We start from the raw sequence: 23497 nt of genomic DNA, 5'->3' as shown, positions 1-23497 counted from the left end.
CAAGACCAACAAAACATCTATCAAAAATGATTCAATATCTGTCAAAAGTAATCTTGCTCTGTGGGCTGGGTTATTTGGAAATTTTCGAACAGTCACTTTTAAGTTTAATTGGATTTTGATTCACGAATCGGACCAAAGCCTCAATGTGCACCTCTCTGGAGGAGAGGGCAAGCATGTGGGGATGATCTGCTATAGTTTCCTGCGCCGACGACATCAGCGTGGTTGTTACGTCATCGTGGCAAATAGAAGCGATGAATGAAATATTTCGTCGCTTTGGGCTTGCCGCCGGCGCAAAATTGAATTTGCGGAAAACGGTTGCAGTGAATGTTGGCTTTTTCGAAGGTAACGAAACGAAATTGGTACCCACTGGCTACAAACAGCCAACGTAGTCAAGATTCTGGGTGTTACCTTCGCCAACTCGATTAGGCTGATGACCACACTCAACTGGGATGCGCTGGCGAGCAAGTTCTCACAGCAAATGTGGCTGCAGTCCTTGCATAGGCTGAATCTGTACCAGCGGGTGAAACCAAACTGCCAAAGGTGGAACGAAACAGTCCAGCGCTTGACTGGCGGAATGAAGGAACTTCCCTCATATCATCGATCCCAACTTTACCTGCTGGTGAATGGAAAAATCGATCATCGGAAGCTTCTGCACGTGATGCAACAGGTGGCGGACGAGAACTGTCAACACTGTGACATACCCCTAGTAACATTTTGGTTTTATACTGGTTTTATAACACTCTTGTAGAGTAAATTATGGTCTTCAAGAGCGTTATAAAACTTAAAATGTTACTTGGGACAGGTACCTGAAACTCTCCAGCACAAGTTCTGTAGCTGCACTCGTGTCGGCCCGGCCTGGACGGTCCTACAATAGAGGCTAGCCGGCTACACAAATGGTTGGAGGCGACTGCCGTTCGAGGACCTCACGAGATCTGTTTTGCCAGGAATTGGAAAAGCTGCGCGAGTGGAAAAACGTCCCGCAGCATGCAGACGTAAACGAAATTAGCTCTATACGAAATTCTGATTCTACCAGTGTCCCTTTATGGACATGAAGCATGGACATTAAAATAGGCGGACCGGATAGCTTTCGGGGTTTTCGAGCGAAAAGTGCTGCGTACAATACTCGGAGAGAAACTAGAAAATGGTGTGTGGCGCAGACGCATGAATCATGATCTGTATCAAGTATACAAAGAAGAAAATATTGTGAATCGTATAAAACACGGCAGACTTCAGTGGGCTGGTCACTTAGTGTGAATGTCGGAAGAAAGAATAGCGAAAACAATATTCAACAGAGAACCAGATAGGGGCCGGCGACTTTGTGGAAGGCCACGAACACGCTCGCTGCACGCGGTGCAATCCGACATGGGGACCCTGAACGTTCGAGGAAACTGGAGGAACATCGCCCAAGACCGATGATTATGGAGCTCTACAATACGCCAGGCGTAGGTGTATCGGCGCTGTAGCCAACCAGGTATACAGGTAGGCTACCGTTGATTTGATCAGTCTAGTAAGCTTCCCAAGAACATTGTTCTCGTCCATAATTTTTCATAGGTCTATGCGGTCTATACTGCCGTATGCCGCCTTGAAATCAATAAACAGATGGTGCGTTGGGACCTGGTATTTACGCCATTTTTGAAGGATGAGCTCAGCTCCATTACCATTCTTACCAGCTGCTTTATTGGTCTTTAGCTGTTGGATGGCATCCCTAACTTCGTCCGCTGAACTGACCTCGCATTCCGCTTCTTCCAGACGGCATTACTTCCCCTGAAAAAGGCGGGTCTGCTGTCTCCGCTTCCGTCTATAACGTTCTACGTTCTGCCCTTCCCTGTCAGCATACGACCATAGTTCCCAACGGGGTTGATTACCCGATCTTCCCTAAGATTACTCGTATCCTGGCCAGCGCCACGAGGAGGTAGGTAGGAGGGATAAGAGTTGCTGGGTAAGAGGCTAAGGACTGCTAGATGGGGTCTATTTTATTCCTTCAGGTACGCGAAGTACCGATGGTACGCTTTAGCCAGGATTTTCCGTGCCTGCCGTGCCAAATCTGGAGTTAGGTCACAGTAATTCAAGAAAACGCGTAATCAAAGGTCTATCGACTAGTTTCAAATGTGGTACATGCTTTGTGATCCTTAGAATAGAATGTGACCTTGCCCGAGTAATTTCCAGGATGAATCCGGAAATATACTCTGAACACATTCTGTTCAAAGTAGCACAAGGAATATGTGCCATATTTGAAACAGTCTAGTAGATCTTTAGTCACGAGTGCAAATCTCAAGCTCAAGCCAGCTAACAACGTGTAGGTATTTTTTTTATTCAAACCTAGTTTTTGTCGACATTTTGTATTAGAGGAAGTGAGAATAAATTATACTTATTGTTTGTTTGTATTATTATTTAACTCTGCGATAAGGATAGTATTTCACACTAATTACTTGCGATTAAATGAATTAAAATATTGCGAACAACTGAAATGATCCTCTTTTGGGGATCTATAACTTCTTACTATTAACTTCCTTTTAAAAAGCTAAATACTCACCAAGTATTGAACTTGTAGTGGCTTCAAAATACAATTTCGTAACAGCCACAAAAAGCCAGCAGGGAGATCACAATTATTTACAATTACATTTATAAAACTTGGATTCGCTTACCTAGATGGGCTGTGATACTTCACGGCGGCAATTCATAGCTCTGAAAAAGGAACTACAAGCAAATGAAATTAGTCTCTAATACATAATGGAATAGCATTTCACATATAGATCTAAATACTCAAGATGATGGTTTAATAGTATAGTACTTTCCTTTAACCGCACATCAATGTTCCCCGAAACAATACACAAAACAATTGGTAGGTACCTCCATGTTTTCGATACTTACTTTCGCAGCCCAATTTCATTGGCCTTGGCGTCATTCATCATTCGGTGCAGTTTCATGTGTCGCTCCAGGATGTCCTGCTTCGTGAATTGTTTGTCGCACATGGAGCAATCGTAGCTGGTTTTCTCCTGGCTGGAGTCATCCTTCCCCAAATCTTCTTCGTCGTCAGAATCGAGATCGATTACCTCTTCGTTGCCCAATCCAAGTAGAGGGTCAGCTCCGTCAGCGCCTTGCATGCCAACCGGAATCGAATTCGAGTCATCTTCATTCATTGCCATGGCAGCGGACGTCTTACCCTTGAGAATCGATTCCGGTTTGATTATAACAAAATCGCCATTTGTGGCGGCAGTTGATGAAGAGGCAACACTTTTCCTCCTCTGACCATTACATCCGTGATTCGATAGCTCAAGGGCGTTTCCAAACAATTGCGGGCAAGTGCTGCACTGGACCACGTTCTTATCTTTGTGGACATACTGGTAATGGAGCAGTAGAGTTTGCTGCCGCTGCAATTGCTTTCCGCAGAACCGGCAGATGATTTCCTCCGTTAATGGGTATTCGTCCTCGTGTTCATCGTGGTGGCGCTCCAGATGGTAATACGAATCGTAATTTGAATCGCATTCATTGCATTGAGTTAGTTCGATTGCGCTATGCGTTTTCAGATGCATCTCTAGACTGGAGTTGTAGGCAAAGCCTACCCCGCAGAAACTACACTGCTGCTGGTGTTCGATTGGAGAGTTGGTAACACTACGAGAGCTGGCAGATTTGTCTTGATCCAATGGGTTCGAAGTCCCGTATTCATCTTCGTCGTCTTCAGATTCCTCTTTTTGTGCAACATGGGATACCGGTGGGCTGTGGAAAAATGCGAAAATGTTATCCTTATTTGTCACAAGCTAATAGCAGGCAGTTAGCAGAACAATCTATTTTACCTATCGATTAAAAATAAAAGGATTGCATATTCCTTTTTATTTTTTAAACATGATATTTGACAACATGGGTTAAATACAGTGGGCTTACTTTTTACGTGGGTCGTTTTTTACGCGGTTTTTGTCACGCTGATTTCGGGATTTACGTGGTTTTTTGGCGGATTCCTTTCACGCGGTTTTTCAAAAATATTAGGAAACCCGTCAAAACCGCAAAAAATGACTTTCGAAGAAGTTTAGAACAAGTCAACATAATATCATTGTCCCAAAGATCCCGTTTACTTCAATACTTACATTTTCAGGGCATTAACCCGAGGTCCAACGACGTAGCCCATCTCCTTCAGTTTCTGCATCAATTCCCTTCGCTTTGTTTTGATTTTGTGCTTCTTTGCCAGGTGGAGCTTCAGGTGTCCCCATTTACCGTACTTCTCCCCACACACGTAGCAGTACAGAATGTCCGTGTAGCAACGGTGCACCTCACCTTTGCGCGTCAGAATGTCGCATCGTCTGCACTCTTCGGTGAAATCACTCTGATTGTGGTACTTGTGGGTTGCCTAAAATTGCACAAGTGAAAAATCAGTTCCATTAAATATTGTTCATGTGAAATGCTAAAATAAAACCACCAACCGTGTGCATTTCGAATCCAGGTCGAGAGTTGTATTCCTTGCGACAAAACTTGCACTTGAAGCGTTTCTTCATAATGGCAATCTTTTGAGATTTATACGGTTTCGGCGACTCAACGGGTTTCGGAGAAACTAATGTTTTCGGCGGAGTCGCGGGTACTTTGGGTGGTCTACCGCGCGGTTTTTTAGGTTTGAAAAAAATTGAAGGCTCCGCTTCTTCTTTCTGTGGCATCAACAGATCTTCAGGATCATCGGCACCCATTTCGTACCGACTGTTGTCGGTAGTGTTTGGAGTTACTTCAAGAGTATCGTCATCCTCCATGGATCCAAGATGAGATAGATCATTATGCGCTGCCAATCCGTAGCACTTCTGATAGCGATGAAGTAGAACTTGTGTGTTCGTGACGCAAGTATCGCGGAAGAAATGAATGTCTAGCAGTCTTGATTTACAGTCTATGCAAATCATCGTGGAAATGCCTTCATTTTCATCAATGTTTACATTTGTGAATTGAAGGAAAATATCCGCTAATCTATCATCAAATGCGGATACGAGATTCACTTTATCGGTACATAAACAAGAACGACAAATGTGTACGAACTCTTCAATGGGACTTGGCTGCATGTGGTCTGGATATTCCGGCATAGCCTGATCATTTCCTCCATTCCGATCAGGCATTTCCTCTAGCAGAGATAATTCATCATCGTCTTCCGGTATGGAAGTGACTTCTTGTTTCGGCATTAGCGTATCCTCGAACGTGTCTTGGGTGAATCCTATTGATGGGACATTCCGACTTGGCATAACATTCTCCTTTAGCATGGCGGTTCTTCCCATGGATATGACGTCATCATAATTAAGCAAATCTTTGGAAAGCTGAAAAGCAAATGAAGTGATATTAAGATTCATAATATCGGATTGCATTCGAAGTTGAACGGTCACCAACCCAACTTACATCGAAATGCAATTCACAGACGGCCAAAACTGTGTCTCTGTAAAAATCGATAGCGTTGTCCAGCATTCCAATTTGCAGCAACCACCTACGCCGTTCGCTTTGATCCCGGGGAACGGAAAAGAACAGCAATGAAGGGTTTTCCTCTTTCGTCATGCCGCAGCCACGAACGGCACAGCTAACATCTAAATCATCATCGTCCTGAATGGCGCCTGTTGAAATAAAAAGTAGACGATTGCAAATCAATTTGAAACAAAGCATTTTTTAGCTTTGGGGGAACCTTTTAAAATTTAAAAACGCATGAGCGATAGGTATATGCTCAATAGTGTTGTATGAAAGAAGGCCCTCACTCATAAATCCCAACAACGTTCATATTTTACCATCGCAAACGGCAGACGCGTTCTTGTTCTCTCTCGCTTTTGTTAAACACAATTCGCAACCAACATAATGGGAAGTGCGCGGGAAACTACACTTGTGGTCGATTTTAGTGTGCTTCCAATTCGTCCCGACGTTGAGAATGTCAAGCATTTCTTGGAGGATCAAATAAAGATCAATCATGCGGATGTTAAAAGCATTCAATTGCATAACACCCGCAGTTGTGTTCTGATGGGGCTGATAGACAATGAAGTGGCAAAGGTCGTTAGGGTACACGATCTACCCTGCACGGTGAGCCACAATGCCGTACATGAATTTGAGGCTACCCCAAATGGCATAATGCTTAACGAGTTGAATAGCCAGGGGTCATTTGGCATAAAGACCATTTGGTATCACGCCCGTTTGGCATAATAAAGAAAAATAGTCATAATGATTTAAGGGCCATTTGGCATAACGATCATTTGGCATTAAAATTAAAAGAATTCTAGACCAACATTTGAAAAGGGCGTAACAGCCAAAATTTATTCCTTCTGATTCCTGGTCTACATATATAGCTATATATGTAGACGAGGAATCAGTAGAAATAAATTTTGGCTGTTACGCCCTTTTCAAATGTTGGTCTAGAATTGTAAAAACTCTAGAAAGCAGCTCAATTTACATCTGTAATATTGCCTTATTCTGGGCATATGCGAGTTTTAAAGAGAGATTTAAAAAAAGAAATAATGTGCTAATTTGCCTTATTCCTGAAAAATGCGTGCTTCGAATGGGGGAATGATCTACTCATTAGAATTCTTCCAACCAAATGCATGCATGCTTTCTCGTTATAAGGAGAAATCGAGTGCTTTAAAAGATGGAATCATCAGCTCATTTATCTTATACCAATCGTATGCGTGCTTTGGAAAAATGGGTCATGTAGTATTCTGTCCGGAAAAGGCGTACTTTTAAAGAGGGGTCATTTACTCTTTTGCCTTTTTCCGGGCAAATGCTTTCTTTTAAAGGAATCATCTACTCCTTTGCTTCATCCCGGACAAATGCGTACTTTTAAAGGAGTCATCTACTCTTTTGCGTTATTCCGGGCAAATGTGTACTTTTAGAGAAGAAGTTATCTACTCTTTTGCTTTTTTCCGGGAAAATGCTTACGTTTAAAGAAGGAGTCATCTACTCTTTTGCCTTATTCAGGGCAAATGCGTACTTTTAAAGGAGTCATCTACTCTTTTGCTTCATCCCGGGCAAATGCATAATTTTTAAAGAAGGAGTCATCTACTCATTTCAAGCTCTATCTGGTAAAAGGGCGAATGTCGCAACGTCGCAAGAGAGAATTCTCTTCGTCGACTTCCCCTCTTTTGAATAAAAGTGACAAGCAGGAGATTTGTTTGCAGTTTATCACCTCAGAATGCAAGTTGGCATTGTTTTCTATCGTTCTGAGGTAATAAACCACAAATAAATCCGTTGCTTGTCACTTTTATTCAAAAGAGGGGAAGTCGACGAAGAGAATCCTCTCTTGCGACATTCGCCCTTAATCCAGATAGAGCTTGATTTGCATTATTTCGGGCAAATGCATACTTTTAAATAAGGAGTCATCTACTCTTTTGCCTTATTCCGGGCAAATGTGTACTCTACTCTCAAATAGTAATACTAATCTGCCATAGGATTTTTTAATCAATATTGTTTACATTATAGATAGTAGAATCTATAGATGAGCGAAAGCATGGCTGAGTCGATTTTTTTGCCCGTGCGCACGCGCATATGACGTCACAGCCCTTAACGTTTCCATTGAAATCGTGACGTCATGCTCGTTTGGAGACACGTTTGACAGTTCGTTTGGAGACAGAGGATTTATCTTCGCTCATCTATATATTCCACTATCTATAGTTTACATGTATAAGCAATGCTGGCTGTCAAAATTTCACCATATTTTTAATGCTAGTTTTATCGGAAATATGCATGAAAAAATATTAGCGTATAATCGTGTTTTTCTTGGTTTTTAATGATTTCTAAGACGAAAATCAATATAGATATCAATGATGGAACGGGCTTGATGGTCATATGGCTACCACTTCTGCCTCATACGCAGGAGGTCGTGGGTTCAATCCCAGGCCCGTTCCATTCCTCCTACTTTCATTTTCGAATTTTTTTTTGTTTCTCTGGATTAACCATTTTGTATTTTTCAATTCTCAACAGGTTAAACCAGGGTAAATGATAAAAATATTAAAAGCAAAAAAGTGGAAGTAATTCCGTGAATTTATGACAATAATTTGATTTTTTATATACGGTTTTCCTTAACACTAAACTGAATAAAAATAATATTGATAACTGACTGAAATGTTTCTATTTTCTTCTAATTATGAACTGTTGTATAATTATTCCTCGCATTATTTTGTTAACGAACAGTCGGTTTATTTGACACATTTCGGTAAACTTTCAAAACAACCTAACTTCGTTTATATATGCCGTTTTTTCGTGAACCGAGTTTTTTCGGTAATTTTGACAGAAAGAGATTGCTGAAAAGTTTAACGACTGCTCGGTTGTTAACCTTTGAACCGAGTGGACAACCGAGCGTTCAGCAGATAAAAAATCGGTTAAAATTTAACCGAGTTCGGTCAATTTTTTTAAGTGTGCAAACAATTATAAACAAGCTGTTTCTTCTTCAATAATATTACTTTTAACTCGAAATCCAGGAACAATATAATCTCTCGTGGTGAGTGCAGAGGTGTTCTCGGCTTGCAGTGGACGAGTGACCTTCCTATCTCCGATGACCGTGAGGATGTGACCAGCACCGTTATCGATAATTCAAAATACTAGAGCTCTTGGACTGTGCCCATTGAGGTTGGAGAGCGAATCCCATCCTTCAATCCGTTTAATTCCCTGTTCAAATGCGATTGTTCTGGTCGATCACGGAGTAGCGAATACGAAATACACGATCATCATGGTTATGCTCATGCTCATTTCTAAGACGAAAATTAATATGGATATCAATAATGAGGGTATGTAAAACGTTTTTATGCACGATTCAGTCTGAAACCGTTTTCAGGTTTCATGATATTCTAGCTTTTTTCTACCTTTTTTACAAAAAATATGTTTTACAAAATAAAACTTTTGATTGGGTTCCAAACAGGGCCGGGTTTAGCCGGAAGGGGGCACCGGTGACAACAGGTTGTAAGGGCCCCAAAATGTACAAAAAAGGTTAGTTTTGGTACATAAGAATTGTGGGGGCCCGGGGCTACGGTGGACGCTACTCGTCACAAGCACACTGCAGTTCACAAAGGCAACGTTCTTGCGCTAAGTGGTGTTCTATCAAATAACTTTAAATAGTCGAGAAAGTGAAACAAAATTTGGGAAATAAAAATGGAATGGGGTTTAGTACTGACTAGTGTTAAGTGTTATCGGCTCGGTAAAGCTGGATGCGGCGAGTGAGCCTTAAATAAACAGAATGAATAAAAAAAATGACAATAAACGATAAGAAAATTATTTTGAGCTTTTTAGTGGAATGTTTTCACCTGTCATAAGACGAGTAACTCGTCTTATGACAGGGGACAATAAACGCTTTTATTGATTTTTTAATAAAAATAGTAACAAGGTTTTGGAAACATGAGATAAAATGATAAACTCTGGCCTGTAAGGTGAACACGACCTTCCGGATTCGTAAGGACAGTGTTTCGGTGGCAAGAGAGGATGGTCATTCACTCAATTACCAACACACCTGGCATCGCCGAATCTGACACCGTCATCATTCGGTATTCGACAGGATCAACAAGGAACAGCTTGTTCATGGGTTGCATATGATCGATTGCGGTACACGAACCCAGAGTCTATTATATAGAGTTGCGCAAAGAGGATCTTCTTACTCTTATTCTGAATGATGCTCTTGTTATTATGTTGAAAACTTTCATTTTTGTTCAACCCTTCAAGTGACTTCACGGGAGTGATCACTTCTAAAGCTTTTTAATTCGATAACCAAAGTCACCTATAGAGTGCAAACACGTGAGTTTCTTGTTGCAACTTTATTGGGGGGGGTGTTGAAGTTTGTTAAAGCTGTTTCTAGAACAAATCTAATACATTTCAATTCATGAGTTTTAATTCGCCATAATAATCATCAGGCGATAACAATACTTCCGCCTTACCAACAATCATTTGTTTACTTTGCTCGATAGGTAGACGGTTTGACAGTTCAATAGGTAGATTTGGCTTCACTCTTTGCGTAACTCTATTTATAATAGACTCTGCACGAACCGTTTGCGAAGAATGCCTGGAAGGAAAAATGACTCGTCTACCCTTTCCTCAGCAATCGGTTAAGAAAACCACTCAGCCTTTGGAAGTGATACACACAGACTTGTGCGGGCCTATGAGCAATACGACAGTCGGAGGACGGAAGTACTTTATAACCCTTATCGACGATTACAGCAGATACCTTGTGCTGTACTTGCTAAAGGAAAAGGCTCAGGCGAAAGATTGCATTAGAAACTATGTGCGGCTGGTAGAGAATAAGTTTGGACGGAAGCCACGAATCATTCGTTCCGATCGTGGAGGCGAATTCGTCAATGAAAACTTGAAGCAATTCTACCAGGACGAAGGCATAGAAATGCAACTTACTGCGGGCTATTCACCAGAACAGAACGGTGTAGCCGAGCGTCGTAACCGATATTTACAAGAGATGGCAATGTGTATGCTCCTCGATGCTGGTTTGGAAAAAATGTATTGGGGAGAAGCGATAGCTGCGGCTGCATATATACAGAATCGATTGCCGAGTCGTACAGTGCACAAAACACCATACGAATTATGGAATGGTCAAAAGCCGGATGTCAGTAACCTTAAGGTGTTCGGCTGCGTAGCTTTCGTCCATGTTCCTGACGCAAAGCGAGGCAAAATGGAGAGCAAGGCCAAGAAATTAATTTTTGTTGGCTATGAGAGCGGAACAAAAGCTTATCGGTTTCTTGATAAACAAACGAACAGGATCACCATCAGCCGGGACGCAAAATTTTTGGAGTTGGGTTCGCAGTTCCAGGAGGAGCACCGACAGAAGAAGAAATCTCTGGATGAAGAAGCAGAAGTGCTGCCAGAAGTGGAACTAGAAGCATCACAACTCCGCGAGCCAGAGCAGTCGGAAAATGGAATCAATATAAGTTTGCAAGACGAGCCACTGTTCCACGGTTTTGACGATATAGACACAACTGACGATGAGTTCCACGATGCTGATGAGCAGGACGAGATTGTTGAAGAACCTAGAAGATCGAGACGGTCGAATTTAGGTGAGCTACCAAGACGGATGGAGGACTATATCGTAGGCGTGGCACGACTTAGCACAAGTGAACCAAAAGTTATAAGGAAGCGATCCGTAGTGTGAACAAAGAGGAATGGCTGAAAGCCATGGCGGAAGAATAAGGCCCAATGCCCACGTAGCGTCTTTTCAACGCTGCGTGCACACGGCGTTAAAAGGACGCATGTGTGCATCGGGAAAAAGCGGTAACGCAGCGTCGCCGCACCGATGCACACCTGCGTTTTTTCAACGCCACGTGCACGCAGCGTTGAAAAAACGCTACGTGGGCATCGGCCCTAACAATCACTTATGTCTAACGGTACCTGGTCGCTCGTGCCATTACCTGCTGGAAGACAAGCTATAGGATCGAAATGGGTATTCAAGGAGAAGAAAGATTCCAGTGGGCAGACTGTCCGCTTCAAAGCAAGGTTAGTTGCCCAGGGATTCGCACAACGTGCCGGTGTTGATTATGGCGAGGTGTTCGCGCCGGTTGCTATGCAGTCTACACTAAGGGTGCTTTTGACAGTAGCAGGTCATCGGAAGTTTCATGTGCGACACATTGATGTGAAGAACGCCTATTTAAACGGAAGCCTAGAAGAAGAGATATTTATGCGCCAGCCGCCAGGGTATTCGGTGCCAGGTAAGGAGGAGCTAGTTTGCAGTCTCAAACGAAGTCTCTATGGACTGAAGCAAGCGGCGAGGGTTTGGAACGGAACTGTAAAGGAGATCTTGCAGAAGCTGGGCTTTCGTCAATCGGATTCGGACGCTTGCCTGTACTGGAAGCGTTTAAAAAACGGGGAATGGATGTACTCATGCACGTGGATGACTTGATTGTTGCAATGAAAGATGAACGCAAAATAATACAACTGGAATGGAACATTCTTTGAAGAAGAAAATAGAAATCACGTCACTCGGCGCAGTGAACCATTTCCTCGGTATCAGCGTGAGGAAGGACGAACGCGGTGTTTTTTGCCTTAACCAGCAAGCATTCATTCGTGACATTGCCTGCCGTTTTGGGCTTGATCAGGCAAAGCGGTCAAGGTATCCTTTAGACGTCGACTATTGGAAACAGGATAGCGAAGCGTTACCAGATAACGAACAGTACCATAGTTTGGTCGGCGTGCTTTTGTATGTGGCAACAAATACCAGACCTGATATTTCAGTGGCGATGCTGACTGGGCGGGGGACGCCGGAGATAGGAAGTCTACCAGTGGTTTCCTATTCCAAGTCGGTGGTGCAACAGTCAGTTGGGCGAGTCGGAAGCAAAACTGCGTGGCCACATCAACAAAGGAGGCCGAATATATTGCTCCTTCTGAAGCAGCTTCCGAAGCGGTTTGGTTGCGCAGGCTATTGGCCGAAGATGCACCAAGAAGCTACTGTCGTCTACGAAGACAATAAAAGCTGCATCGATTTTGTTTCGTTGGAGCGACAGAATAGGAGGAGCAAGCACATTGATACTAAGGTGCATTACGCCTGGTGTTACGCTTTCTAAAAATATCCACTAATACCGCAGCTCGGCGCATTGTGATTTCGTTCTCATCGACGACAATGAAGAGCTGCGTGCCTGTCGTGCTTGGAGCTGGCTGACTTGCTGGTTGATTTATAAGACCAGACGGGTCGGTCACACTCGCCGGCTTCGGTAGCTCGGGAGACTTCAAGCGTGGCTGGTGGAGGAGCGACAGAGCCTCGAACGACCGGTTTAGCGATCTGAGTACGCACCGTTTAATACCTTCTTTGGTAGGTGTCGTGGTGCAGCAGCAGTCCAGCGTTACCCACGAATTGATGTTTCGTTGTATAAGCATGCGAGCCGACTATATACTGAGCGGAATTCCACCGAACTCCACCATCACCCCACGGCGATTCCCGCCACGAGATCACTTCTTCGAACGCGCTGAGGACCTCGTGCACTTTCAGTTCTGCACTTCCATTGATCATACGAAGCTTGAGCTTGTTCCCCGCAATATTCACTTCATGTTTTTCATCGTTGTCATCCACGATTTTTTGTGCAAGCGTCAGGTCCTTGACCTTGACAAATGCACATTGTTCACCGCACCGCGATGACACTGAAATCTCACCACGAATACTTTCTTCAGTCCTAACACTGTGCGGCAAAAGTCATCCACCATCTGGAATGACGGCTTCACTGGGAAACGCAAGTAATCGATTCGAAAAGTATCTTTTGATCTCATCGCAAAACACTTTAAACGCGCAACGCAGCACAAACGGATGAAAAGTAAACCACAGAACTTAGTCGCTTGACATACCAAAACACATATCTATTGAGTGGGGTTTTTTAAGTCTACTGGCCTTTTAGGGTTTCTGCTTTCTGGCAGTTTGTAAAGGTAGTAGAAAAATAAGTAATAGAACGCTAGTTATTTTGCCAAATTATGCTTCAACAAGCTGCAATTGGACATTTATGCATCATGTTGTAGTGCATGTTTGGTTTCATCACAAACATCGGTTTAACACTTGTAGTACCGGTACTTTGGCTGCCAGGTCAAAGTAACCTAGATGTTAGTCACGCGAACATGAACGACATTAGCAATCTTTTACTTTTGAATCAACTGTAAAGGTATTGTCTATCCGGAATAAATTTATACCGCTTTTTATACCGAAGTTGGATTTTTCTCCAGATACAGGCAAATTTTCCAACTTCGGAAGTAGTGCGCTAGATTCGCCTAAAGATGCGCTAAACAACGCATCAATTAGTTTGACAAATAAAACTTCGGAAGAAAGTTCGGTTCGGAAGTCCTTACTTCCGAATTCTAATTTGGTGCTACACTGACAATAGTTAGAATCAATTCAAAACGAACTTTTAGTACAATGCTCGGGTTTCCATAGTGATTTTTGAATCCGATTTTGTTGCTTTTTAAAATTCACATTTACGGCGCGGTTACTTTTCGGATGTTGTTTTCACCGCAATCGCAGACATTTTTACTATTCTAGGTTTTTCATATTAAAGAGGCTGATATTTAAAAAAAACCTGAATAAGAAAAAAAAGGATTAGGTAATTACGAAGAAATAAATCATTTTGTAATTGTAATGTATTGATTTATACAAAAACCAGTCAATTAAAGAACTTAAATATTAATCAGGTCAGGGGAAAATTTCCCATTATTTTTTTATTAATGATCTTACTATTATGAGGGTTCCGGATCAAAATAGTTCCTATGACTCGTAAGTATTTTTTAAGAAAATGTGTTAGACAAAATAAAATCGATATTAAATATATTCTAAATATAGAAAAAAAATGTTGCTGTATAATTTTTCTGACATATCCAAAATGGCGAGGCTGCTTTAAAAAATTGATGTGGCCTAATTAAAAAAAAACTGCAAAAAAACAAAAGGTGCAGTCAAATTTTCAATGGTAGAAAAAGAGTATATAAACTTACGAAAGGTAACGATAATTATTAAACTATTTCTATCTATGTTTGAATATTTAGCACCGAAATGTTTATTAAATCAAATAAATTACTCACCCCCGTCCACCGTTCCACCTGTTTGTCGACGAGCAATGGCATCGACATCCGAGAGGCCTTTGTCCAGCAGCAGCGTCGGGACCCAGCTGACCGAGGCGCTATCGCCGGCCCGTGCCGGGCGGCCACCAACAAAGTGCCGGCTGCAAACCACCGCGTAATCGTAGTTGATTTCGGTGCCCCGGGCCGCTGCCTCGATCCAACGCTGGCGACGGATTTCATTGTGCTGCGGAAACCGGTGAAAGGAAACCGACGCCTTCCCGTACTTTGACGCGCAGCTGCGTATGCAACAGTACATGATCCCTGTAGCAGAGCTTTTCTTTCGCGATTGGGCACAGTATTCTGCCGAATTTGCTCACTTAAATTGCAGGAAAAATGGAAAATTTTAAGCAGAAACTTCGGTCGACAATTTTCTTTCTCTGACGGGAAACAGGTAAACAAGAGCGTCAAAAGTGCATCCGTAGCGCACCAATACAAATGAAAGGAAATTTGTTTGACGTTTCGTCAAAGAAAATTGGGGTGAGATGGACATCTGATATTTGTGGGTGATATATTTCACCACGGACCTGTTCAAATATTACGTAACGCAATAGGGGGTGGGAGTGATTTTATTTATTATTGTTAAGCCTCCCGGATAAAAAATATTATAGAAAAACAATACAATTTATTGTAACATTACTATCCAGTTTTCCGCGAGCGGTAATGGCCGCCAGCTTGCCTGCGGGTTAGTCTCTGATTTGACGTTTCTGGAGGTCAACTGCACCCACCATTCGAGAATTTTGATCAATGAGGTATATAATAAGGCTCGAATTCACTGAATCAGCACCTTCTTATATGCAACATTGGTCAGAATGCTCGGAGCGGTGGGTGCAGTTGACCTCCAGAAACGTCAAATCAGAGACTGACCCGCAGGCAAGCTGGCGGCCATTACCGCTCGCGGAAAACTGGATTAAAAACAATAAATTGACCATAGATTATATTGTAGATGAAATAATAGAAATACATTAGAATGTATTGTTATAAACCATTCATTAAATAGTAAATTAAGTTTTCGCATTAGAATGTACGGGTTGTTAAGTATCGTAACTATACAATTTTTTCATACACTTTTTTTGTAAAACAATAGAGTGTATCGAAAATATATTGTTGAAATATCCAAAGAAATCCGTTCAAATTACATTAGATTGAATTGTATTTCTATAGTTAAACAATACGATATTAGATTTTTTAATTGTGACGGCTTTACCATTCAACAATGAAATTTAAAGAAAAATAAGGCATATTTGACACAATGGGTTGAATATTGTTATTGTCTATCCGGAATAAATTTATACCGCTTTTAATACCGAGGTTGGATTTTTCTCCAGATACAGGCAACTTTCCCAACTTCGGAAGTAGTGCGCTGGATTCGCATAAAGATGCGCTAAACAACGCATCAATTAGTTTGACAAATAAAACTTCGGAAGAAAGTTCGGTTCGGAAGCCCCTACTTCCGAATTCTAACTTGGTGCTACGCCGACAATATATTGCTAATATGCAATTTGAACAAAATTTTCAAAAGTTATCAATAATTAAAACTTATGTACTAAAATGTTCCAAAAACAATTGCAAGTATTGTTACATTAGAGAACTATGTTGACGTATTATATCCACGTTGTTGTTACAATATGTGCAATAGGGTGGCTCAAATTAGTATGGACAAGAACTGAATGAGTATCGTAGTTCTGCATCGTAAAATGTCCCGTCCAATTGCAAATCACTGCTTTTCGATGTTTCTGCATACATTTTTTTTTTTTCATATAATCTTCCAACGAGTTTAGGACCGCCCAAACGTTAACCGTTTTAGCTAAAATTTTGTCCAGAGCATCGGGTCATCAAATAGAACCGAATAGAAGGGCCCATCAAAAAATTGGAAAAGCGTTTTTTGAGCCACCTTAATGTGCATCAAGAAACCATCAAGAAACAATATATCATATTGTATACCGTAGAGTACATGGTAATTCAATTGTTTACACTGGTATCTAACAGTAGCAACGCTATTCTCCCAGTCCAATACCAACAAGCGGTTCAATTCAAGGCTATCAGTACCAGCGTACACAGGTGGTCAAATGCGTCTTCCAAAAATTAAGGGTCATCTGCCCCAGATGGAGTATGGAAAACCACCGCGGATAAACCACTAAAAGGATACCAGTTTTATACTAAGGACACACCTGTGGTTTGTGACATCAGTTTGAAATTTACGGGTCCGATAACTGCAAAACTGTTGCAACTATCGAATTGCAGTTAAAAAGTATAGATAGTGGAATATATAGATGAGCGAAGATAAATCCTCTGTCTCCAAACGAACTGTCAAACGTGTCTCCAAACGAGCATGACGTCACGATTTCAATGGAAACGTTAAGGGCTGTGACGTCATATGCGCGTGCGCACGGGCAAAAAAATCGACTCAGCCATGCTTTCGCTCATCTATAGATTCTACTATCTATATTAAAAAGCATTGCAGTTAAATGACTTGCAGTTATCGAACGTCTACTGTACTCATTTCAAGATTCTTGTACCATGGTACTTATACCACCAGTGTGTCATTAGTATTACAGAGATGCGGCTCTACTAAAATTTGATCAACAAATAACGCAGTGTGGAATTTGGTAGGGGACGATCGAAGATAATACTCTGGATTCTCTGCATGAACATAGTGAACGTTTCCTTTTAATGAGCTTATGTTTTATAAAACATGATAACAAAATGATCAATAAAAATACTTAACGATATGTAACAACAACGATTTTTATTATAATGTAATTATATTGCTATACCATAGTACCAATTCCCTAGATGTTAAATAATCAACCATACGGGATTCAGATCGTTCATACAAAAAGTGTGACACTGGGGGGGGGGAGCGGGGTTGAAAATAGCCAATTTTTGCGTTACGTAATTAATGAATCTTCCCTACACGTACACACAGAAAACGAATATTGATATAAATAAATATCTTATACTCTCTTCATAAAAATTGGTATATTTTATTCAAATTGAGAGTTAAAACATTCGCATTGAAAATAATATATTTTATTCAATAGTATTTTTCGTCGGGTCTGAGTGTGAATTTAAAAGTATGCACTTTCATCGTGAAAACTGTAGTAGTGTCAAACGAAGCAAGAAAGAAAACAAAATACTCACTGGGCGATAAAAAGAGAGCGCTATATTTTTGTTTTTTTTTCACGCGCCGTGAGCGTGAAACCGATTAGAAAGCTAGAAACTCTTGGTGAAACCATTTTCTGCATAGCGATTTTTTTTTTGTAAGTTTACATTTACAGTTTACATTTCACATTTAATGTAAGTACGCTTAAACATTACGATAAATTCTTTACAATAATAACATTTTGTTTCCAGCTTTGAAAAACTCGAAACATTGGAGAACTGAGATGGTGAACATGCTGCTTTCACCGGAGCTGCAACTGCAGCAGCCATGGAAATTAGAATTGGAGGTCGGGATTTCAGTCATTGCAGCCGAAACATGGGCGGGAAATCGGTCTTCCAACATCGTTTATCACCAGTTTCCCGATTCATCATAGTTCTCGAGAAATAGTGAGTATAAAATTAAACCATTACACACATTCTGTCCATGTTGGTCGATTTTAGATAAATAAATGTTCAACTTGATTTATATACGATTTTCTTAGATATTACATAATTTTTCATTTACTAAATAGTTTCCCCTATCTTATTTCCAGGCATTTTGAAGTCGATTTCCTGTTTCCAGAAAACAATATATCTATGGCGCAATATTTCCTGCATTACGTCCTTGACGAGCGACGTTGAAAGTAGTTTTAAGAGCTGCTACATAATTGTACATGTTGAATAAAATTATAAAATAAACAAAGCAAACAACATTTATTATTTAATAACAACGGAAAAGGAAAGGTTAATGGGTAATGGGCCAAACACAATTGATACGTTTGCGTGCGTTTTGACAGTTTTCCCATGGGACAGGCGCAACTTTTCTTGCGAAATTATTTCACTCTTATTTACTATGGATATAATCATTTCTATTTGACAGTTCTACAATTTTATTTAAAAGTTCAAACTTTTAATTTCAGAACGGTAATCAACTTTTGCGCCATGGTTGACGCAAAAGTTTACGTACTTTTATTTTGAACTTTCACAACTCTCTACGAAAAAGAACCAATGCAACTTTTCATTTTTACCAATGGTTTTTTTTAATTTCAATAATGATTTTTCTTTCTGTGTATAAAAATTGTTCGAGAAAAGTTGAATTTTGAAGGGTAAAATCAGCAGTGATTCAAATCGTTCGGGGCTGTCAGTTTGAATATGAATCTGAAATATTCATTTTCCAAGCAGCTGTTCTAGATTCATTTTTTAAGCAAGTCAAATGTTAAAAAAATAAAACTGGTATAACGCTCCGTTCTATTTTCTGCAGATTTGAACCACGATTGAATCACGAGATTCAAATATTTTCCAATTGTTTTGGTGTATGAATGCGTCATTTTATCTACGGATCAATCGACTTTGCAATTACAGCGCCTTTCTTGGCGCCAACATGATGATTTCATTTAATAGAAAATTTGAAAAACATGAATAGAACACTGCTGGGGAAACCAGCGAGTTTGTTCTATTTGGCTCCAGATTCAAACTAGAATAGTGGTCGAAAATTTGGAATGAAACTGAATCACTCCTGATTTCACTCTGAGTTAAAATTCTTAACAACCCGTTATTCGTATGGTCGAGTCCCAAAAAATAATTATCATTATAGTCAAAACTTTGCCTACACTGCCAAAAATATCTATATAAGATATATGTGTCGCCGTTATAAATTTTTGCAATAGCTCCACCCTAATATACAGTAGACGTTCGATAACTGTAAGTCATTTAACTGCAATGCTTTTTAACTGCAATCCGATAGTTGCAACAGTTTTGCAGTTATCGGACCGCTAAACTTCAAACTGATGTCAGACTCAATGACAGCTGCATTGCGCTGCACATTTAGATGCACTTTTATTGCACCTGACGTCGATTGACAACCGTTTGACGTCTAGAATGCGTTGCAGTTATCGAACGGCATTCGTTAACTGCAAAGTAAACATTTTGCAGTTATCGAACGGCTACTGTAATCGATTTAGAATCACACATAAATTAAATAATTGCTAATTCGAGACCACACATAAAGTTTATTTGGATATATTCAATCAAAGTTAATTGCCTATTTCCGGGGATTAAACCACCCGACTTGGACGTTAATTTACAATGTTATGGAAACTCATATGTGAATATGTACGTTATGTGGAAGATATTGATTTGAAAAATGTATTGGAGGTAACCACTTTCCCTTCGATGGGACTCGAACCCATGACCCTACATTACGCTAGACTGGTGCTTTAACCAACTAAGCTACGAAGGACCTCCGTCGGCCTTCGCAACCTAGCGGCTACTGAACGAGCTCGAGATTCCCAAATTGGACGCATAGTCAAATCACTCGCAATCCATTTCTCAAGCCAACACTACCACATGGCCAACACTACCAACACTACCATATGTTCCTTTCACATAAACCGTATTTAATGATGTTTTGTTATGGATAATAAGGCATTTTACGAGACAGATTCGATCAGCTGATCGAAATTTTGAGTGGTCTTTGTTTTGGTAAATTTGCATGCAAACCATCATCAATTCGTCATCATCAATTAAATTTTCAGCTAAAAGCTCTATTTTTTGACACCGGTGCACTCACACAACCAATCGACATCAGTTGTCAAAAAATCAGGAGTACCAACTTGACGACTATCTCCTTGTCGCCGAGTCTGGCGCTGAGTGCTCGGCGCGGAAACCCAAAGATGGGAATAAAATTTTGGGGCTTATGCGCAATATTAGGTCTCCTGTCATTTGAGCTTTCTATAAAATACACTGAAAAAAACTTTGTAGTAGAAATTACAATTTTGTGGTAAAATTAAGAACATCACCGACGTTTTTCAACCGAAGGGACAAATCGCTTAATTTCATCATAAATGTAGTAAATCTGACTAATATTATTTTCAATTTTACCCCAAAAATTGTTATTTAGCATAGACTTAAACAAAATAGTTGATTTTACCACACATTTTTACTATATTTTTTAGTAAGAATAACCATGTAAGCGGTTGAATAAACTATTTTTATCGTAAGATAGAGCATATTTTAGTTATTTTAAGACGATTGGCACTTCGGTTGAAAAACGTCGGTACTATTCTCAATATTACCCCTAAAATGGTAGTTTCTACTATAAAATTTTTCTCAGTGTAGCTTCAACCGCGAGTTTAAACGTTTCGAGAAGGCCTATTGATCATTTTGAAATATTTCATACAATTTTATACATTATAGTCTTTTTCAATTAATAGTACCTACCTATCCCTCAAACTGTTGACAAAAATCAATCCTGATGGCTGTGCTGTCATGCGTTTGACTTCGTGCTTTATGTCGCCCGAAGTTTTTTCCCAAAAGCAGATTCCACAAACTTGCAGCAGTCGGATAATTATTTCAGCGTTAAATTCCTCTTAAACGTATCGGTAAGTTGAATTGCGAATCTAAACATTAACTTGCATCAAATTGTGTCCAAACTCTGTAGAATCATTGCTGTTTGGAAACAATTAATACGACCCGACATTATGTAACTTTCCGACGGTCTATCTGTTTTGTTTACCAAAATGCTACGATAATTCCAGGTCAACACCATGGGTGGACATGGACACGGACACGGACCTCCCTACAAAGTGCCGGATGCTTCAATCTACAAAGTTGCAGACGCTCCGCCGCTGGTGGAGGTTGAGCGTGCTTTGGCCCGCCGTGGCCTGAAGGATCCTTGGCTAAGGAACGAAGTTTGGCGCTATAACATAAAAGAGTTCGGAACTCACCGATCCCGGCTGGTTTCGTTCCTATTCAAGGGTTTCCCCCTAGGGTTTGCCGCATTCGTGGCCACTATTGGTGTCGAATTTGCTCTGGGAGTGGACTACCATAGTCACGGACACGCAGAACATGGCGATGATAAACATGGTCATCATTAAGACAGTGGAATCGAAGGTAGGAGACATTGAGTTTTAAATATTGTAAAATAAATAATGCAAAACGTTAAACCTGATTCTTAGTTCAAAAGTGAAACTCCCTGCTTATGCTTAACAAATTGCTTGCATGTATGGAAAAATAATTCTAAGTCTAACATTGGCCACTATCAATTCCTGTTTCAAAATCATTCGAGATTACTCGATTTGTTAAAAATTGTTATCTAGGTATTTGTTTCGATCAGTGACAATGGCGATCAAAAATCTATAATGCCATCAATAAGAACTCAATGATCAACATGTAATTATTGTTTATTGGTCATAATGAAGCGATCACGTACTTCCAAAACCGTTTAATTGTTTGCCCGTGGTTTCAGCTCTTCATAGCAGGAACGCAGGAAGATGTAGGTTTTCTTCTGGGGATTGTTGTACTCGTGTCCTTTGGACCAATCATAACCGACGGTATAGGCAAAGATTTGGCCCGTAGCATTGAAACAGCATTTGGTAATCGATTGGTCCATTGTGTCCGACGACTTGAGTTTCGTTCTGGCGTCCTTGTCCCAGAAACTGAAAGTGCCGTCAGATCCGACAGTGGCCAATGTTCCGTGAACCGGATGGAATGCTATGTCGTTAACAGCGTAGATATCCTGGTAACCGTTTGCGCCATTAGATCGATGGCACTTGAATGTAAAATTATCCTTCGGATTGATGGGATTGACATACTGAATAGCGACGCGTCCTTCTATGGAACCCAAAGCGTATCCCGTAGGAGCTTTTTTCTTATCGCGGAAAATAGATACCGTTCGGTGCTGGTACTTGAGTGGACTCTCCTGTTGCTTGTATTGTGTTGGTTTGTTCTCCAAAGAATAGATCAGAACGTGTCTTCCAGCAGTTCCAACGACCGCCATAGGATAATCCACATCTGCGCAGTAGCATCGCTCCGGAAGTTGGATCGACATCATCGGCTGTGGCGTCCGGGTGTCCCAAAATTTCAAAGTTTTGTCCCACGAGCCTGTCATCAAGCAGGTGTAGTTCGCTCCTTTGACCCAATGACATGTCTTGACCGGAGCATCGTGCTGAGCCACCTGCACAACCTGGTCCGATGCCAAGTCCCAACATTTAACCTGTAAAATCGTAAACATTAACAGCAAACCTCTTCAAAAACGTTCTTCCCATCAAACTCACTTGTTTATCAGCCGATGCAATAAAAACTTTACTGCCATCGTCGACCCAGCAAACATCCAGTACCGGGCCGCCCATGGTTTTGATGGACTTGCCCACTGTCTTACCGGTCTGCTCAACCTCCCAGCAACGCACGCTGCAGTCCCAGCTTCCGGCGATCAGAAAATTTTGCTGCAATGTGGCCGGGCTGAACTCCATTGCAGAAACTGTATCCTCCGGAGGGGATGTTACTTCGAAATCTTTCATTGGGTTCGGTGGGGCCGCGGTGGTTCCACCGAAGGCGGAAGTGCCGCCAAGGGTTGGGCCGAACATAGTGATCTGATGACGATAAAAGCAGGAATTGTATAAGGATAGTATTTGCTACGTTCACTGTGGTAGCTTAAAATGAATTTAAAACTACCTCAAATACAGGAAAATTCAAGAAATATTTTCAATAAACTCCGGGCACAAGCACAAAAAATCGGAAAAATCACCGCGTTTGAGCTTTGTTTACAATTTTCTGACGTTCATTTTACTCACAAAGGCGCGTTTAGTAATGCAATGATTGTTATAATTCGGGGGTAGGAATATAAATTCGTTGCAGCGCTAGAGGCCTTTTCAAGTGACATTTATCGAAGACGGCTAAGGGCCTGTTCAAATATTACACTACAAAAATTCCACACATTTTTATTGGCAAAAATCCATTAATTTAATTCATGATTCTCAGTCGACAGCTTGCAGCGATGGCGAACGGACGCGCATCGATCTAGCTTGTTTGTTTGCTTTCGATTTCAATCGCATACGTCGGAATAAAATACTTG

At 40.9% G+C, this 23497-nt stretch overlaps 3 protein-coding genes and 1 long non-coding RNA gene across 7 annotated transcripts; 2 read left to right on the top strand and 2 right to left on the bottom strand.

The window, feature by feature from the left end:
- Positions 1–2368: 2368 nt before the first annotated feature.
- LOC134225325 (zinc finger protein with KRAB and SCAN domains 5-like) lies at positions 2369–14929 on the bottom strand. Of its 4 annotated transcripts, XM_062705295.1 has the most exons (7): positions 14467–14929; positions 5362–5570; positions 4416–5282; positions 4083–4342; positions 2872–3717; positions 2646–2697; positions 2369–2554 (listed from the first exon to the last, which is right to left on the bottom strand). In XM_062705295.1, the coding sequence occupies exons 1-6, from the start codon at positions 14759–14761 to the stop codon at positions 2646–2648; spliced, it is 2529 nt and encodes an 842-aa protein (XP_062561279.1). In that variant the 5' UTR covers positions 14762–14929; the 3' UTR covers positions 2369–2554. The 4 variants fall into 4 exon arrangements, with proteins under 4 accessions (XP_062561279.1, XP_062561278.1, XP_062561280.1 ...); XM_062705294.1 differs by having other exon boundaries at positions 2369–2697; XM_062705296.1 differs by lacking the exon at positions 14467–14929 and adding an exon at positions 5739–5901 and having other exon boundaries at positions 2369–2697.
- A 2581-nt stretch (positions 14930–17510) lies between these two features.
- LOC134220815 (uncharacterized) lies at positions 17511–18345 on the top strand. Its single transcript, XR_009982066.1, has 3 exons — positions 17511–17802; positions 17860–18054; positions 18201–18345. It is a non-coding gene; the product is annotated as an uncharacterized LOC134220815 (long non-coding RNA).
- Positions 18346–20867: 2522 nt separating this feature from the next.
- LOC134225308 (NADH dehydrogenase [ubiquinone] 1 beta subcomplex subunit 3) lies at positions 20868–21590 on the top strand. Its single transcript, XM_062705263.1, has 2 exons — positions 20868–21026; positions 21183–21590. The coding sequence occupies exon 2, from the start codon at positions 21192–21194 to the stop codon at positions 21519–21521; it is 330 nt and encodes a 109-aa protein (XP_062561247.1). The 5' UTR covers positions 20868–21026; positions 21183–21191; the 3' UTR covers positions 21522–21590.
- Positions 21591–21809: 219 nt separating this feature from the next.
- LOC134225307 (protein Rae1) lies at positions 21810–23256 on the bottom strand. Its single transcript, XM_062705262.1, has 3 exons — positions 23098–23256; positions 22701–23015; positions 21810–22639 (listed from the first exon to the last, which is right to left on the bottom strand). The coding sequence occupies exons 2-3, from the start codon at positions 23007–23009 to the stop codon at positions 21869–21871; spliced, it is 1080 nt and encodes a 359-aa protein (XP_062561246.1). The 5' UTR covers positions 23010–23015; positions 23098–23256; the 3' UTR covers positions 21810–21868.
- Between the last annotated feature and the right edge of the window lie 241 nt (positions 23257–23497).

This window comes from Armigeres subalbatus, chromosome 3, assembly GCF_024139115.2.
Source record: "Armigeres subalbatus isolate Guangzhou_Male chromosome 3, GZ_Asu_2, whole genome shotgun sequence".
Taxonomy (NCBI): Eukaryota; Metazoa; Arthropoda; class Insecta; order Diptera; family Culicidae; genus Armigeres; species Armigeres subalbatus.
Note: the sequence above shows the minus strand (reverse complement) of the source record. Positions and strands in the feature narration are given on the sequence as shown.